The sequence below is a fragment of the Bubalus bubalis genome, chromosome 12 (assembly GCF_019923935.1).
Source record: "Bubalus bubalis isolate 160015118507 breed Murrah chromosome 12, NDDB_SH_1, whole genome shotgun sequence".
NCBI lineage: Eukaryota > Metazoa > Chordata > Mammalia > Artiodactyla > Bovidae > Bubalus > Bubalus bubalis.
In genome coordinates, this window is record NC_059168.1 from 47,847,063 (window position 1) to 47,866,499 (window position 19,437).

At 35.6% G+C, this 19,437-nt stretch overlaps 1 protein-coding gene across 1 annotated transcript in view; it reads left to right on the top strand.

Moving 5' to 3' along the window:
- Positions 1-19,437, top strand: part of LOC102411355 (charged multivesicular body protein 3) — a 43,727-nt gene that overhangs the window by 7,352 nt on the left and 16,938 nt on the right. The window contains exons 2-3 of the mRNA XM_025261162.2: positions 6,617-6,677; positions 15,876-16,055. Coding sequence (XP_025116947.1) covers positions 6,617-6,677; positions 15,876-16,055 — 241 coding nt within the window. The remainder of the gene's footprint in view (positions 1-6,616; positions 6,678-15,875; positions 16,056-19,437) is intronic.

The following is a 19,437-nucleotide window of genomic DNA, read 5'->3' on the forward strand; positions in this document are numbered from 1 at the left end:
CTTTCCCCTTCTATTGTTTTCCTCTATTTTGCATTGATCACTGAAGAAGGCTTTCTTATCTCTCCTTGCTATTCTTTGGAACTGTGCATTCAAATGGGTATATCTTTCCTTTTCTCCTTTGCCTTTCACTTCTCTTCTATTCACAGCTATTTGTAAAGCCTCCTGAGACAACCATTTTGCCTTTTTGCATTTCTATTTATTGGGGATGGTCCTGCCTCCTGTACAGTGTCACAAATATCCGTCCATAATTCTTCAGGGACTCGATCAGATCTAATCCCTTGAATCTGTTTTTCACTTCCAATGTATAATCGTAAGGGATTTGATTTAGGTCATACCTGAATGGTCTAGTGGATTTCCCTACTTTCTTCAGTTTAAGTCTGAATTTGGCAATAAGGAGTTCATGATCTGAGCCACAGTCAACTCCCCAGTCTCTTTATAGTTTTTGCTGACTGTATAGAACTTCTCCATTTTTGGCTGCAAAGAATGTAATCAATCTGATTTTGGTATTGACCATCTGGTGATGTCCATGTGTAGAGTCTTCTCCTGTGTTATTGGAAGAGGGTGTTTGCTATGAGTGGTGCGTTCTCTTGGCAAAACTCTATTAGTCCTTGCCCTGCTTCATTCTGTACTCCAAGGCCAAATTTGCCTGTTATTCCAGGTAGCTCTTGACTTCTTTCTTTTGCATTCCAGTCCCCTATAATGAAAAGGACATCTTTTTTGGTGTTAGTTCTAGAAGTTCTTGTAGGTCTTCATAGAACATTGAACTTCCAACTTCTTCAGCATTACTTGTCGGGGCATAGACTTGGGTTGCTGTGGTATTGAATGGTTTGCCTTGGAAACAAACAGAGATCATTCACGGAGAGTTTTTATTGTGTATATAGAATATTGTCAGATGGTTTTTTCATGTCAATGCATATGATTTTTCTTATCTATTGATGTGTAGTGGATTATGGTGGCCAATTTTTGAATGTTGAACTAGCCTTGCCTACCTAGAATAAATCACACTTGGTTATGGTTTATAATTCTTTGTATATAATTTTGCATTCAATTTGCTAACATTTTGTTGAGTATTTTTGCATTCATGAAATATACTGGTCTGTAGTTTTCCCTTCTTGTAATGTCTTTATCTCGTTCTGATACTAGGATTATGCTAGCCTCGTAGAATGAGTTAAGAAGTATTCCCTCATATTTTCTTGAAAATTTTGTAGAGAACTGGTATCATTTCTTCCATAAGTCTGGTAGAATTCAGCAGTGAAACTGTCTGGGCCTGTTACTTTCTTTGTTGGCAAGTTATTAACTACTGATTCAATTGTTTTAATAATGATAGGCCTATTCAGATAATCTACTTCTCATATGGATTTTAGTAGGCTTTCAAGTAGTTGGTCCCTTTCATCTAATTTACTAAACTTGTGAGCATAGAATTGTTCATAATATTCTTTCATTTTTTATTCTCCATGGACTCAATAGCTGATGACCCCTTTTGTACTTCTGATACTGGTAAACTTGTCTTCTCTTTTTTTTTCTTTGTTAGTTTGGCTAAAGGCTTATTTATTTTACTGATTTGTTTAAAGAGCCCAAATTTTTGGCTTCATTGATTTGTGTTACTCTCCTCTCTTCAATTTCATTGCTTCTCTTAATTTTTTAAATTCTTTTCTTCTGCTTGCTTGATGCTTAAATTTCTATTCTTTCTTTCGTTTCCTAAGGTGGAATCTTAGGTTATTGATGGTTAGATCTCTTGTTTTCTAATACATGCATTTAATGCCATAAATTAATTTCCTAATGCTTTTTTTGCATCCTGTACATTTTCATAAGTAGTATTTATTTTCACTTTCATTTAATTCAAAATAATTTTAGATTTCTATTGAGACTTTTTCTTTGACCCATCTGTTATTTAGATGTGTGGTGTTTAATCTCCAGATATTTGGGGATTTTTCTGGTACTGATTTCTAGCTTCATTCCATCATGGTCTCAGAACACAGTTTGTATGATTTCTGTTTTTTTAAATTGTTGGAGTATGTGTATTATGGCCCAGAAAGAGGTCTGTCTTGAGAAGTGTTTCCCTGAAAGCTTGAGAAGTGTATGCATTCTGTTGTTAGAATATTCTGTAAATGTTAACTAGATCAAGTTGATTGATAGTTCTGATTAGGTCAGCTATATCCTTACTTATTTGCTCTCTGTTCCATCTGTCAAATTATATCAAGAGAGGTTTTGGTATATTGTAAATGTTGTGTTTATATGGAAATGTTGAATTACTCTTTTAAAAGTGTATCACAGTGATTTGATACCTGTCAGTGTTCATTTATTTGGAGAAGGAAATGGCAACCCACTCCAGTGTTCTTGCCTGGAGAATCCCAGGGACGGGGGTAACCCCAGTGGGCTGCCGTCCATGGGGTCACACAGAGTCGGACACGACTGAAGCGACTTAGCAGGAATGTTCATTTATAATCAGACATTTTTATTTCAGACATTTTTATTTTCTTTCTCCTTGAAAGGGGAATTTCTTTTTTTTTTTTTACATTGTACTTTCTCCCATAGATTTCTCCTAAAGTAATACTTCTATGCTTAAAATAATTTATTATACTTAGAACAAAAGTATGTACATACTTTTTATGATAAAAATACTCAGAAAACTTGGAATAGAAGGAAACTTTCCTAACATGATAAAGGTCATTTATAAAAATCTGCAGCTAACATGATACTTAGTTATACATTATAAATTGTGAAAGATTGAAAACTTTTCCCATAAGATCAGGAGCAAGACAGAGATACCAGCTTTGCTACTACTAATCAACATTGCATTAGAAGCCCTAGCCAGTGCAGTTGGGCAAGAGAAAGAAATAAAAGACATCCACACTTATAAGAAGTAAACCTATTAATTTGTTGATAACACGATTCCACAAATAGAGCACTCTAAAGATTTCTGATGCACCAGAAAATTAGTTGTAGGTGATTCAACAGAGTTGCAGGTTTCAAGGTATTTTAAAAAATCAGTTGTGTATTTTACACTCACAGTGAAAAATCTAAAAAAGGAAATTTTGACATTTCATTTACAGTAGTATCCAAAAGGATAATATGCAAGGAATAAATTTAACAAAAGAAGCAAAACATTTATACACTGAAAATTGCAAAAAAGTTGCAAGAAGAAATCCCAAGTTTATAGATTGCAAGACTTAATGTTGTGAAAGTGTCAGTACTTCCAAAAGTGATCTGCAGATTCAGTGCAGTGCCTATCAAAATTCCAAATGTCTTTCTTGGAGAAATGGAGAAGTTGAGCTTCAAATTCATATGGAATACAACAGATTCCAAATAGCCAAAGCCATACTGAAAAAGAAAAACAAATTTGAAGGACTCATAGTTCATAACTACAAAACTTACTATAAAGCTACTGTAATTAAAATAGTGTGCAATTAGCATAAGATTAGATATATAGATCAATCAGTAGAATAGGATTGAGACTCCAGAAGTAAACCCATACACCTGTGGCCAGTTGATTTTCTGTAAGAGTGCCAGGATCATTCAGTGAAAGATTGTCTCTTCAATAAAAGGTCTGTGACAAGTGGGTATCCACATGTAAAGAAATGAAGCTGAGCTCTTATCTCACTCCATACAGAGATTAACCCAAAATGGATCAAAGACCTAAATTAAAGTCTTTGACCTAAAACTATAAAACTCTTAGAAAAAAATGTAAGGGTGAGTCTCCATGACCTCATATCTGGCAGTGGATTCTTTTGTTATAACACCAGAAGCACAAGCAACAGAAGAAAGACAAATTGGAATTTCTCAGAATTAGTGCCTTTGTGCACCAAAGGACATTATCAAGAAAGTGAAAAGATGACCTATGGAATGGGAGAAAATATTTGCAAATTATATGTCCAGTGAGGATCTACTATCAGAATATATAAAAAATTCATACACTCAACAATAAAAAGGCAACTGAACTTAAAAATGGATAGAAGACATTAACAGACCTTTCTCCATGGGAGATACATTGATACAAATGGCCAACAAGCACATGAAAAGGTATTCAGCTTCATTGGTTATTAAGGAAATGCAAATCAAATTCACAGTGAGATACTCTTTCAATAGTTTCAGCAGATTTGCTGTAATGAAACAGTTGAAAAATAACAAGTGTTGACATGGACATGGAGAAGTAGGAACCTTTGTACATTGCTTGTGGGAATGTAAAATGGTGAAGCCCCTTTGAAAAAGAGTTTTGGAGTTTCTCAAAAATATAAAATAGAATTAACGTTTTTTGTTCAGTTGCCCAGTCATGTCCGACTCTTTTGCGACCCCATGGACTGCAGCATGCCAGGCCTCCCTGTCCCTCACCATCTCCAGAAGTTTGTCCAAGTTCATGTCCATTGCATGGGTGATGCCATCCAACCATCTCATCCTTGGATGCCCTGTTCTCCTTCTGTCCTTGGTCTTTCCCAGCATCAGGGACTTTTCCAGTGAGTCGGCTGTTTGCCTCAGGCGACCAAAATTATCACATGACCCAGCAATTCCACTCCTATATGTATACTCAAAAGAATTGAAAATAGTTACTCAAACAAATACTTGTGTTTGTTCATAGCAGCACTATTCACCAGAAAATGAAACCAACCCAAATGTTCATCAGTAGATGAATGGCTAAATAAGTGGTGTTGTATGTACATACCATGCAATATTATTCAGCCATAAAAAGGACTGAAGTATTGATAGGTGCTACAACATGGAGGAACCTCAAAACCATTATACTAAATGAAAGAATCCAGACATGAAAGACCACATATTCTATGATTTATTTTATATTAAATATCCCAAATAAGCATATCAAAAGATACAGAGTAGCAAATTAGTAGTCACCAGAGAATGGGAAGGAGGGTGGTCAGAGGGGAAGATTATTTATAGGGTATAGTGTGTTCTTCTGACACACTGAAAAAGTTCTGAGACTAGAGGGAGTTGGTTTTCAAATAAAGTGAAGGCACTAAATGCCACTGAATTATACATTTTAAAATGGCTAAGTGTGTGTTATGTGAATTTCACTTTAAAAAATATATAAACCTAACCTTAACTTTTTAAATTGTATAACCATGCAGTTTTAAGTTCTTTAATATTTCATCTGGAAATTAGAGTTGTTGTATAATAAATATTTTATAGATTTTGTTAAATAGTGGTTTTAAAGTCATTATAAATAAAATTTATTGGCAATTCATCCTAAGGGTATGAATTTTTTAGTGCCGTTTAGTTCATGTGTCCATGGATAAGTGCTAAAGGGTTCAGCATCAATTCCATTCCTGTTTTATTTTATTATTATTTTTGACCTTAAATCCCACAACCATTGTTTATTATAAAGGTTAACCCTGATCGTCATGATTGGTAGAATTTCTGGTAGTAATCGTGGGCACCAGGGTCTCCAGACATTTGAATTTGCAGCTACTAGCAGTGTTCAGTGTCCTCATCTTGGTTGAGGATGTCTTTGATTTTTTTTTTTTGGAAACCTATCTACATATTTCTGATAGTAAGATCACCAGGGCTTTGAAGGTGAACTGGTAGATTGCAAAAATCTGGGCTATGTGACCACCACCCTTTACATGGACACTGAGGTCCATGCCAGCTAATTGCTCCTTCCCAAGAAGTAGAACCGTTGCTGGGAGCTTGTATTATAGCTGTGCATGGGTGGATCAACTCTGGGGGTAACCCATTCACCTACAGAGACTGTTGCCGTCTTTGCAGTGTGCCGTGACTATGGCCATCTTCTTGTGTCTGAAGATCTGTGCCAACTTCCAAGGGCCCTTGGATGGCATGACACTGGTGTAGACAAGAGATCTTCATCGTGAGGTGCCTCAACTAGAAGAAAGTCCTATTTTATGTTTTATTAGACTCAAACATTGGGAAACATTGTTAATATTAATAAGTAGATGGTAGTGGAAAGGATTTTGTGCATCAGCATCACATAGTTCTTTGAACTTCTGGATCATATGCCAAAAAGCACATATTGATTTAATGTAAAGTTTAGTTTTAATGATTTATCAACTGATAAATGATTTTCCTTCATTTTTGAAATTGAAGGACTAGGGAAAAATGCATAAAAATGTGGCAGTCATGAGAGTCATTCACTACTTTCTCAACACCTGCACCAGTATTTCTAGTTGGCTCTATGTTAAGTGCTTCAGAGGTTTTTGCCTCTTAGGGAAATCTATCATAGTAAAAGACATGGAGGCTGGAGAAATATTTCTTCTGTAAAATGAAGTGGTGTAATTGTTAAAGGGGACAAAGAAAAGGTGAACTTTTATGACACAGGTACAGCAGTTTTTAAAATAATTATGTATAGAAATAAAAAAATCTGTTGCCCATAAAACCTTTCTATCCCCATGCACCTCTTGAAAAATTGTATATACCTGCAGGGTGTTGAACTCTCTCAGAGATTTTGTATAAAGTGCTTCATACTGCCTTCAGAATAGGAATCTTTAAATAGTTTGAGAATTGTATGCACTATGAATAAAAAGACTAAAAAAAATAGAATTTGGCCCCAAGGCAGTTTCTTTCAAAATAAGCTTATTTTGTTTCTAGATTGTGTCAGGATTAAATGTAAAATTGGCTTCTCTTATAATTCCTTTTCTAAAATTTTTCCCAGGTCAATGAATGGTCATTGAAGATAAGAAAGGAAATGAGAGTTGTTGACAGGCAAATAAGAGGTAAATTACTATTTTATGTCTCTTATCCTGTTGCTGTATTTTGCATTAGTTCATAAAAATAAGCTGACTCTACATATAGAAAACATAGTTTATATTATTTATAGCTCTAATTATTTGCTTTCTAATTATAAGAAAAATAAGATATAATCAACTCAAAGAAACTTTACATTTTAAAAGAAGTAAATCTTTCCTGGAGCCTGAAATTCAGCTGTTCAAGGGGAAGGGACCATGTTTATTCAGCTCTGATTTCCTAGAGTTTAGGTTCATGTTGGAAACAAAGCAGGTGCTCACGTTCTATGATAGAATAACGGCCTCCCAAAGATGTCCATGTCCTAATACCCAGAACCTGTGAATATGTTACCTTACATGGCAAAAAGGAACTTGCACATTTGATTAGAGATCTTGAGATGGGGAGATTATCCTGGGTTCTCTGGGTGGGCGCATTGTAATCACAAGAGTCCTTATAAAAGGAAAGCAGTATGTTGAGGAAAGGAGTTGTGACCACAGAACCAGATGGTGGAATGGTTTGCTTTGAAGATGAAGGAAGAAGACGTAAGCTAAGGAATGCATTTGACCTCTAGAAACTAGAAAAGGCAAAGAAATGGATTCTTTCTTGAAGTTCCCAGAAGAAATGAAGCTCTTCCAACACCTTGATTTTATTATATATTTATTTGTGGTTGCTCTGGATCTTTGTTGCTGGGCGTGGGTTTTCTCTAGTTGTCATGAGCAGGCTTCTCTGCAGTGGTTTCTCTTGTGCAGCACAGGCTCTGGGCACATGGACTTCAGTAATTGTGGCAGGCGGGCTCAGTAGTTGGCGAGTGTGGGCTCTAGAGCATGCAGGCTTCATTAGCTGTGGCACATTGACTCAGTAGTTATGGCTCATGGGCCCTAGGGTGTGAGCTCAATAGTGGTTGTGAACAGGCTTTAGTTGCTCTGTGGCATGTGAAATCTTCCTGGACCAGGGGTCAAACCCATGTCCCCTGCACTGGCGGGTGGATTCTTATTCACTATACCATCAGGGAAGTCCAACAGTACTTTGATTTTAGACTTCTGTTCACCAGAATTAAAGAATAAATTTTTGTTGTTTTAAGCGATGAAAAAAAAAAAACACCTAAATAAACTTCTTCCTATTATAAAGAAATGGTTTTATGGAAGTCAGATTAAATAAATTGTACACTCATGTTCATAACAGCATAATTCTCAATAGCAGAAGGTATAAATAACCCAAATTTCTACTGATAGATGAATACATAAACAAAATGAAGTATATACATACAATGGGATATTTATTCAGTCTTTAAAAAGAAGGAAATTCTGATACATGCTAGCACATAAATAAGTCATGAAAGCATTATGAAGTAAAATAAGCCAGACACAATGGGACAAATACTCTGATTACACTGAGTCTAATTTATAGAGAAGAAAACAGAATAGTGATTACCAGGGAATGTGAAGAAGGAAAAATGGAGAGTCACTGTTAATGTGAACAGAGTTTCAACATGAGATGGAGGGAAAGTTCAGGAGATAGTGGTGATGGCTGCACAACAGTGAAGTGTACTTAATATCAATGAACTGTGTATTTTTAAATGGTTTGCATTCATCAGTTTATGTACATAGGATATCAGTTATATGTGGAATGTAAGCTATGATACAAATGAACATATCTATGAGACAGAAACAGACTCAGAGATAGAGAACAGACTTGTGGTTGCTGGGTGGTGAGGAAGGTTTAGGAGAGGGAAGGATTGGTCAAATGGTAATTAATTCTGTATTTAAATAAATTTTGGGGGGGGTGGGCATTAGGAGAGGGAAAGATTGGTCAAGTGGTAATTAATTTTGTATTTAATTTTAGATATTAATTTTAGCCATGATAGCATTTTCTGCAGCACTGTACCATTTTACATCCCTGACATCAAGGACTAAGACAATCAGAAACAACCACAGGGACTTCCCTGGTGGTCCAGTGGCTTAGACACTGTACTTCCACTGCAGAGGGCCTGGGTTTGATCTCTGGTCATGGAAGTAGATCCCACATGCCACCACTAAGACTTGGTATGGCCAAGTAAATAAAATATTTTAAAAATAACAAAGAGAAGCAACCACATGTACTGAGGAATATAGGTGGTCACTGTGCATGCCCAGGGAAATACACAGGTTCTGAAAAGACCTGAAAAGGCTAAGTTTACATCTCAGGATGAACTCAGTACAGAGACACCCTACAGCAATAAAACCAAACAAAAAAGCCTGTCAAACCCTGGGGAAGTAGGAAAATCTAATTTCCGGAGTTATCATCTTAAAAAGCTTAAATGTTCAGTTTTCAAAATAACAACAAGATCACAACATATCAAAAAAAACAGGGAAGTATGGACCATTGAAAGGAAATGAACAGAAAAGTTCCCTGAAAAAGACCAGATTGACAGATTTACTAAACAAGACTTTAAAACAACCATCTTAAACACATGCAAAGAACTAAAGTAAGGTGGAACAAAGTCAAGAAAATGATAATAAGCAAAATGGAAGTATCAGTAAAGAGACAGAAAACATGAACATGAAGCAAAAAGAAATTATGCACTTGGAAAATATAACATTCAATGAAAAAATTGCTAGAGTTGTTCAGAAGCAGAGTTGAGCAGGCAGAAGAAGTAATGAACTTGAAAATAGTACAATTGAAATGGTCAAGCCTGAGGAATAGAAGGAAAAAAAAATGAAGCAAACAGAGCCTAAGGGACCTGTTGGAAACCATCAGTTGGGGCAGCATACACATTGTGGATGTCCCAGAAGGAAAGGAAAGAGAGAAGGGGCCAAGAGATTATTTGAGGAAATAATGATAAAAACTTAACATATTTCATGAAAAATGTGAATATAACCACCCAAGAAGCTCCACACACTCTAAGGTGGAATGAACTCAAGAGGCCCATGCCAAGGCATATTATAATCAAACTATAGAAAGACAAGGGGTGAATGTTTAAAGCAGCAAGAAATGGCTTGTCACATACAAGGGATCCTGAATAAGACTTTGAACAGATTTCTCATCAGAAATATTGAGCGCCAGAAGGAAGTGAGTTTATATATTTAAAGTCCTGGAAGAAGATACCTGTATATCAAGAATACTATATCCAGCAAAACAAAGGAGTGACTGTCCTTCTTAAACGAAAGCTCATTGGGTTTGTTATCACTAGACCTGCCTGGCAAGAAATGCTAAAGCATGTCCTTCAGGTTGATAGATAGTAACAACCTGTTACTGTAGATAGTTACAATAGATAGTAACTTGAAGCTATAATGAAAAAATAAATATCTCCATTAAAGATAAATACATGGGCAATTTTAAAAGTTAATATTTTTGTAACTTTGGTTTGTAACTTCATTTTTTGTTTTCACATGATTTAGGAGACTTGTGCATTTAAAAATATATTAGGCTTTATTTTGTAACATATAGTGCAGAAAGATGTACTTTTGTGACATTAGTAACTGAATGGGGTGCAGACAAAACTGTAAAGAAGTAAAGTTTTTGTATAATATTAAAGTTAAGCTGGGTGGCACTTAGGAGCAATATTGTATCAAATAATAAGAGTAAACATAGAAGAACAAGGATCTAGAACATTCAATACAAATGATCATAAAATGACCAACTTCCTTACACAGGGGGCGCCTCAGGAGAACTCAGGTCTTCAGAAGATACATTAGATTCAAATCTTCAAGCCCGCCTCCACTCTGGGAAATATGGCGAGAATCATCACTGATACTGCTACATGAATGATAAATTTTTTCTCTCTCTGTTTTCTCTTTTGTGTTGTAAATTAAACGCGAGGCTGCAGCTATCACCTTGCCAAGAAAGAAAAACTAAAAAAAAACTAAAAAAAAATAAATAAAGTTAAGCTCATATAAATTCAAATTAGTGTTATCACATTAGTATATTAAGTGCATTTACCATAATAATCACAAAGAAAGTAGCTGTAAATTATACTCAAAAGCAAATGAAAAGGAACTTGAAATAAGAAAAGACACATAAGCACAGAAGAAGATAATGTAGGAAATGAAGGATAAAAAACTATAAGACCTACAGACAAAAGAGGCAAAATGGAAGAATTAAGCCCCTGCTCATCAATAATTACTTTTTTAAATTAATTTTTGTTGGCATATAGTTGCTTTACAATGTTGTGTTAGTTTCTGCTGTATAGAAACTAACACAACATTGTATACATATATGTATACAATGTATACATATTGTATATTATGTATATTATATGTATACATGTATCTCCTCTTTTTTAAAGATTTCCTTCCCATAGTAATTACTTTAAATGTAAATAAATTAAATTCTCCAATCAAAAATAGATTTTGGCAGAATGGGAGAAAATGACCCTAGTGTGTCCTGTATATAAGAGACTCACTTTAGATCCAAAGATACAAATAGGTTTTGAAAGTGAAAGAAAGGAAAAGAGATATGCCATGGAAATAGTAACTTACAGGATGGAGGTTGCTGTACTAATATAAGATAAACTTTAAATCAGAAAAGATTATAAGAGTCAAAGAAGGACATTATATTTTAACACAATAAGATGTAACAGTTACGTACATCTATGCACCTAATGACACATGGTTAAAATATATGAAGGAAAGTAGATTCTACAACAGTAGTTGAAGACTTTAATATAACTCATTTTCAAAAGTGGATATATAACAACCAGACAAATTAGTAAGGATCAAAGATGACTTGAACAACACAACAATCAACTAGATCCAACAGACATATATAGAATATTCAATGCAACAACAACAGAATATATATTCTTAAGTGCACAAGGTACATTATCCAGGATAGATTTTCAAATTGTGGATGAAGAAGTTAAATTATCTGTTTGCCAGTAATGTGATCTTACATGTATAAAACCCTAAAGATTTCACAACCCAACTATTAGAACTAGTAAATGAATTTAGCAAAGTAGCAAGATACAAAACAAAAATCAGTTGTATTATTCTGTATGCTAGTAGCTGGAAAAGAAAATTAAGAAAACAGTGCCATTTATAATAGTACCAAAAATAAAATACTTAGGAATTACCTTAACCTAGGAGGTGAAAGGCTTATGATGAAAGCTATAAGATATTGCTGAAAGAAATTAAAGGCATAAATACATGGGAAGACATCCTATATTCATGGATTAGAATAATTAACTGTTAAGATGTCATAGCACTCAGCGTGATCTATAGAGTCAATGCAATCCTTATCAAAATCCCAATAAAGTTTTTTGAAGAAATGGAAAAAGATCTATCCTAAACTTCATATGGGATCTCAAGGGATTCCAGAGAGCAAAAAAAAAAAAAAAAAAAACATTGAAAAAGAACAAAATTGGAAATTCACACCTCTTTATTTCAAACCCTATTGGATAGTTACAGAACATTCCATCCAAAAGAAGCAGAATACATATTCTTTTCAGGTACACATGGAACATTCTCCAGGATAAATCACACAGTAGACCACAAAACAAAATCAAAAGAGTATCAACCATCTTTTCTAACTACAATGCTATGAGACTGCAATACTATGAGAAATCAACTACAAAGGGGAAAAAACTGCAAACACAAACTCATAGAGACTAAACAGTATGCTACCCAAAAGCCAGTGGGTTACTGAAGAACTCAAAGAGGAAACCAAAAAATACTTAGAGTCAGGGAACTCCCTGGCAGTCCAGTGTTTTGGACTCTGTACTCTTCCCGCCTAGGGCCCAGGTTTGATCCCTGGTTGAGGAAGTAAGATCCCACAAGCCATGCAGTGCAGCAAAAGAAAAGAAAAAAAATAATTATGTGGAGTCAAGTGAAAATGGAAACACAGCAATCCAGAATCTATGGCATACAGCAAAAGCAGTTCTGAGGGAAGTTTATAGCAATATAAGCCTACCACAGGAAATAAGAAAAAAATTTCAAATAAAGGAACTAGGATAAACAACTTGCAAACCCAGTTAGTAGGAGGAATGAATAAAGAAGATCAGAGCAAAAATAAATGAAATAGAAAAATTTAAAGAACAGTAGAAAGGATCAGTGAAAGTAAAAGGTGGTTCTTTGAGAAGATAAACAAAATTTAAAAGTCCATAGCTAGACTCGTCAAGAAAAAGAGAGGGCCTAGTAGATAAAATAAAATCAGAAAGGAAAAAGTAGAACTTAAAATTGACACTAGAGAAATACGAAGAATTAGAGGAGATTACTATGGACAGATTACTAGAAGAAATGGGTGAATTTTTAGAAATAGAGTCTTCCAAGATTGAATCAAGAAGAAATAAAAAATATGAATAGACCTATTACCAGTAATGAAATTAAATCAGCAAGAAAACAACTCCCAAGAAACAGAAGTTGAGGACCAAATGGTTTCATGGGTGAATTCTACCAAATATTTAAAGAAGAGTTTACATCTGTCCTTCTCAAACTATTCCAAAAATTTGAATAGGAAAGAAAACTTCCAAACTCATTCTTTGAGGCCAGCGTCACCCTGATGTCAAAACCAGACAAAGATATCACACACAAAATAGAAAAATACAGGCCAGTATCACTGATGAACATAGATGCAAAAATTCCCAACAAAATATTAGCAACCAAATTCACCAGTACATTGAAAAGGATTATACTCCATAATCAAGTGGCATTTTATCCCAAGGATGCAAGGATGGTTCAGTTTATGCAAATTATACATTGTGATATACCACGTTAATAAACTGAAGAATAAAAATCATACAGTCATCTCAATAAATACAGAAAAAACTTTTGACATAATTCAACATCCATTTATGATGTAAAACTCAACAAAGAGACTAGAGAAGGTACATAACTCAACATAATAAAGGCTACAGCCAACGTCATATTCAAGAGTGAAAAGCTGAAAGAAGGCATTTCCTCTAAGATCAGGAACAAGACAAGTGTGGCCCACTTTTGCGCTCTTTATATAACATAGCCTTGGAAGTCCTAGCCACACAATCAGACAAGAAAAAGATATAAAATGATCCAAACTGGCAAGGAAGAAGAACTGTTACTTTTTGAAGATGACATGATACTATGTATAGAAAACCCTAAAGACACCACCAAATAACTATTAGAAGTAATAAATGAATTCAGTAAAGTTGTAGGATACAAAATTAATATAGAGAAATCTTATGTTTTTTTACAACAAACCATCAGAAAGAGAAGTTAAGAAAACAATTCTATTTACAATTGCATCGAAGAGAATAAAGTGCCTAGGAGTAAATCAAATGAAGGAGGTAAAAAACTTGTATTCAGAATACTCTAAGATGTTGATGAAATAAACTGAAAATGACACGAACAGCTATACCATGTGAATGAGTTTGAAGAACTAATATTGTTAAAATAACCATACTACTCCAAGTCATCTATAGATTGATTTCAGTACCTATTAGAATTCCAATGGCATTTTTCACTGAACAAATAATCTCAAAGTTATATAGAAACATAAAAAACCTCAAATAGGCAATAAAACTGATTTTAAAAATGGGCAGAGAACCTGAATAGGCATTTTTCCAAAGAAGACATACAGATGGCCAACAAACAAATGAAAAGATGCTCAGCATCACTAATCATCAGGAAAATGCAAATCAAAACCAGAGTGAGACACTATCTCACACCTGTGAAAAATGGCTATTATTAAAAAGACAACAAATAAAAATTGTTGGATTGGGATGGGGAGAATGGGGAACCCTTGAGCAATATTGATGGAAACGTAAATTGGTGTAGCAACTGGAAAACAGCACGGAGGTTCTTCAAAAAACTAGAACTACCATATAATCCAGCAGTTATATGTCTGGGTATTTTCCCAAAAGAAACAAAGACACTAATTTGGAATGATACATTCATCCCTATGTTTACTGCAGCATTACTCACAGTAGCCAAGATATGAAAGCAACCTCAGTACCCATGATAGATGAATAGCTAATGATTTTGTATGTGTATACATATATATGCTAGAATATTACTCAGCCATAAAAAGGAATGAAATCTTGTTGTTTGTGACAGTATGATGGACCTCAAGGGAATTATGCTAAGTGAAGTGAGACAAAGAAAACACTATATGATTTCACATATATGTGGAATCTAAAAAACAACAAATGAACAAACATAGCAAAACAGAAACAGTTATTGAAGCAGAGAGCAAATGGTGGTCAGAGGGAGGGGTGCAGGGGAATGAATGAAACAGATAAGGGAGATCACGAGGTACAAACTTCCAGTTACAAAATAAATGAATCACAGGGATGAAATGTACAGAGTGGGAAATATAATCAATAATAATAATATATCTTTTATGATGATGGATGGTAACTAGACTTGTGGTGATCATTTTGTAATGTACAGAAACACCAAATCACTCTGCTGTGCACCAGGACCTATCATAGTGCTATAGGTCACTTATAGTTCAAAAAACCACAAACAAGCAAATTCATAGAAAAAGAGATAAGATCTGTGGTCACCAGAGGTCGAGTTTGCAGGGAGTGAGAATTGGATGAAGGTGGTCAAAAGGTACCAACTTCCAGTATAAGATAAATAAGCACTAGGGATGTCATGTATGACAGGATAAATATAATTAATACTGCTGTATGTTATATATGAAAGCTGTTAAGAGAGTAAATCCTGAGTTCTTATCACAAGGAAGAAATGTTTTTCTGTGTTTTGTATCTGTATAAGATGATGGATGTTAACTAAACTTAACCATGATCATTTCATGATGTATGTCAGTAAGTCATCATGCTGTTTTGTAATAATTTTAGCATGTTCAGGCTTTCCTTAGGTTGCAGGTTCCTTAATACCAGTACCAACAGATGTTAGAATGGGCTTGCAAAAGCAGTTTTGAAATTTTGTCTGGTGTAATAGGATTTATTTTTCTGTTTAACTTATATTGCTTTAATGTGATATTGGAAATAATATTAGAAATAATTTATTATTTTTATTTGGTTTATATCCTCCTGTTTCCTACTTGACACATTTAGATCACAATGAGAACAGATTTCAGTGCTAGTAAGTCTCCTTGTTCTTCAGTCACTAAGTCATGTCCAACTCCTTACGACCCCATGGAATGCTGCACGCCAGGCTTCCCTGTCCTTCAGTATCTCCCCAAGTTTGCTCAAACTCATCCATTGAGTCAGTGATGCCATCTCCTGGTTTACCCTTAATCTTTTGGTGTTTTGTGTTCTGTTCTAAATTTAGATATCCAAAGAGAAGAAGAAAAAGTGAAACGATCTGTGAAAGATGCTGCCAAGAAGGGTCAGAAGGATGTCTGTGTGGTTCTGGCCAAGGAGATGATCAGGTCAAGGAAGGCCGTGAGCAAGCTCTATGCATCCAAAGCGCACATGAACTCCGTGCTCATGGGGATGAAGAACCAGCTGGGTAAGACAGCAGTTCTTACAACCACCTCATTAACTGAGGCTCTTGCCATATCCTAACACTAGTTTCCTTGAATAGGAAGAACAGTCTCAGTTCTGGCATTTATTCTTTTTTTTTTTTTTGCATTTATTCTTTATATTGTCTTAGGTGGGGAGTTACACGAATGCAAAATAATACTTACTATTTTCATTTTTATTTTACTGTTATTGATTTTCTTTTGCCAGTGTTGTTGAAGTAATGGGAACGTCTACAGCTTAACCTACTTCATTTAGAATTTAGACTATTTCCTCATGTGAACAGTGTTGAAAAATGACCTGAAGGTTGGGTCCTAGGAATAAGAAGTGGGCCCAGGCCTTAGAGGGAGGACAAAGAAAGAGCTTCCTCTGTCCTGGACCCAGAGCTGCCTCAAGTAGGATTCTAAATAGTCTAAGCTTGGCTTTGGCTTTTACTCCCTTCCTTCTCTGCCTCATCTCTGGCTCTCAGCCTAAGGCTTTCTTACATCTTAGGAACCTGCCGGCCTTGTGTTAGGTATTTAGCATACATATGGACTTAATTTTTTTTTAAACTCATAATATCTAAGAAGAAACCTACTAATCTATTCAGCTTTCAGGATCCAGTATAATATGGTTTGCCATCTTTCACAGGCATCTGTCTCCAGGTCACTGACAGCTTGAGGCATAGGTTACATTTTACATCCAGTTGGTTTCTTTTCTTACTTAATTTTGGCTAAATGAAGAAATCCTAACCCAGAACTAGAGTTCTTTGAGAATGAATGGCAGCAAATGACTGTCAGATAATTTGACAGAGTACAGACTCTGAAATTACAGGGAAATTTTTCCACTAAAGAACATCTTCAGGGAATTCCCTGGTGGTCCAGTGGTTAGGACCTCATGCTTTCACTGCCAGGGCCAAGTTCAAGCCTTGGTCTTGGGAACTAAGATCTCACAAGCTGTATCGTGTGGCCAGAAAAAAAAAACAAACAGCATCTTCAACTCTGTCAGTTACTATTCTGATGAGTACATCACATTCAAGAATTAGAAGACTTGAATGTTTCAGTGTAGAGGCTGGTGCCACATGTGTGCCTGATTCATTATTTGGTTGTATTTGGCTCTGAAAGTATTTCTTTATGTTCAATTTTAACATTTGGATGTGAGTTTTTATTTTTACTATGCCTAATAGTGAATATATCAGTTTCTTTCTCCAGATACTGAAGAAAATAATCCATGAATTGAGAAAGAGTTAAAAAAAAATAAGACAAGCTATTTGTACTGTAGCTTCTTAACGTTTAAAAACTGTGTTATTTCAGCCCTAAAGTGATGTATTTAGGCTTTTTAAATATTGGATAAATAACCTACATATATGCTTTTTGGACAAGCCAAGTATTCAGTACCAGAGAGAAACAGTGTAATCTTACTGTTATTTTGAAAACTAAATACACTTTACAGCCATCAGTGAAAGCTTCATATTTACTTCTGTTTTTTTCTGCAGCCAGCTGAAAAGGTACGTGTTCAATTGACCATAATAAGATTATTTAAAAGTGTTTCAGCATTTCCTTTAGTGGATCAACATCAGAAAATGTTTAGCTTATTTTGCGTTTTCTCTTCCTGTGAATAAGGCACTGGAAGGCAATGGCACCCCACTCTAGTACTCTTGCCTGGAAAATCCCATGGATGGAGGAGCCTGGTAGGCTGCAGTCCATGGGGTTGCTAAGAGTCAGACACAACTGAGCGACTTCACTTTCACTTTTCACTTTCATGCATTGGAGAAGGAAGTGGCAGCCCACTCCAGTGTTCTTGCCTGGAGAATCCCAGGGATGGGGGAGCCTGGTAGGCTACCGTCTATGGGGTCACACAGAGTCAGACACGACTGAAGTGACTTAGCATAGCATAGCACACATAGACTCTTCTCCTCAGTTGCAAAGATAATATATTGGATGCTTATGTACCTAACAAGGGCTTCCCTTGTAGCTCAGCTGGTAAAGAATCCACTTGTAATGCAGGAGACCCTGCTTCGATTCCTGGGTCAGGCAGATCCGCTGGAGAACGGATAGGCTACCCACTCCAGTATTCTTGGGCTTCCCTGGTGGCTCAGCTGGTAAAGAATCCACTTGCAATGTGGGAGACCTGGGTTCGATCCCTGGGTTGGGAAGATCCTGTGGAGAAGGGAACAGCTATTCACTCCAGTATTCTGGCCTGGAGAATTCCATGGACTATATATCCATGGGGCCACAAAGGTCGGATAGACTGAGTGACTTTCACATGTACCTAACACCCAGAACCAATAGAATTTGACATTTTATTATATTTGCTTCAGTTGTTATATTAGAAAGCAGTATTACTAAACTTGAAGCTTCTCTGATACATCTTTCCAACCCCATTCCCTTCTCTTTCAGTCTCCCCAGAGGTAACCATTATCATAACTATTAAAATATATAAAAATGGTATTATATTTTGTGTTTCATTCTGCCTTGTTTGCCATTTATCTTTGTTAAGGTTGAAATATACCCATATAATAATATATTTTGGTATGCTATTTACCATACCAACTTAATGATGAGTATTTTTGAGATGATAAATATATATTTTTTAACTCCTAGGTGGTATTGCATCCTTTGAATGTATCACATTTTATTTTTCTTTTCCCTATTGATGGATACTTAAGCTTTTCTCAGTTTTTACTATTACTAACAGTGCTGCTATGAATGTCTTCACTTTTGCACATGTGTTTCTTTAGGACAGTTATATCCTCAGAAGTGGAATTGCTGCATTAAAAATAGCTGGGTTTAAATTTTACTAGAACTGCAAAATTGCTCTCCAAAGAGGCTAATTTGTATTCCCACCAGCAGCAGATGAGGATTCTTTTTTCTGAACCTTTTCATCAGTCCTTGTCAGACTTTTTAATTTTTGAGAAATGTTATAACATGTCTCTGGGAACTAGTGGGCTTGATCACGCTCTTCTGTTCACCTTTTCTTCCTATATACTGAATCCAAAATATCTTTTCAAGGAATTACAGCTCACAAATATTCACTAATCTACATGAAAAAAATCTCTTCTCTTGTAGCATGTACTTCCAATAGTGAACATAACACACAAACAGCGTAGTCAAGAGCCTGTTATTCTTTTTTTTTTTTTTTTTAACTTTACAATATTGTATTGGTTTTGCCATATATCAACATGAATCCGCCACAGGTATATACGTGTTCCCCATCCTGAACCCTCCTCCGTCCTCCCTCCCCGTACCATCCCTCTGGGTCATCCCAGTGCACCAGCCCCAAGCATCCAGTATCGTGCATCAAACCTGGACTGGCAACTCGTTTCATATATGATATTATACACGTTTCAATGCCATTCTCCCAAACCATCCCACCCTCTCCCTCTCCCACAG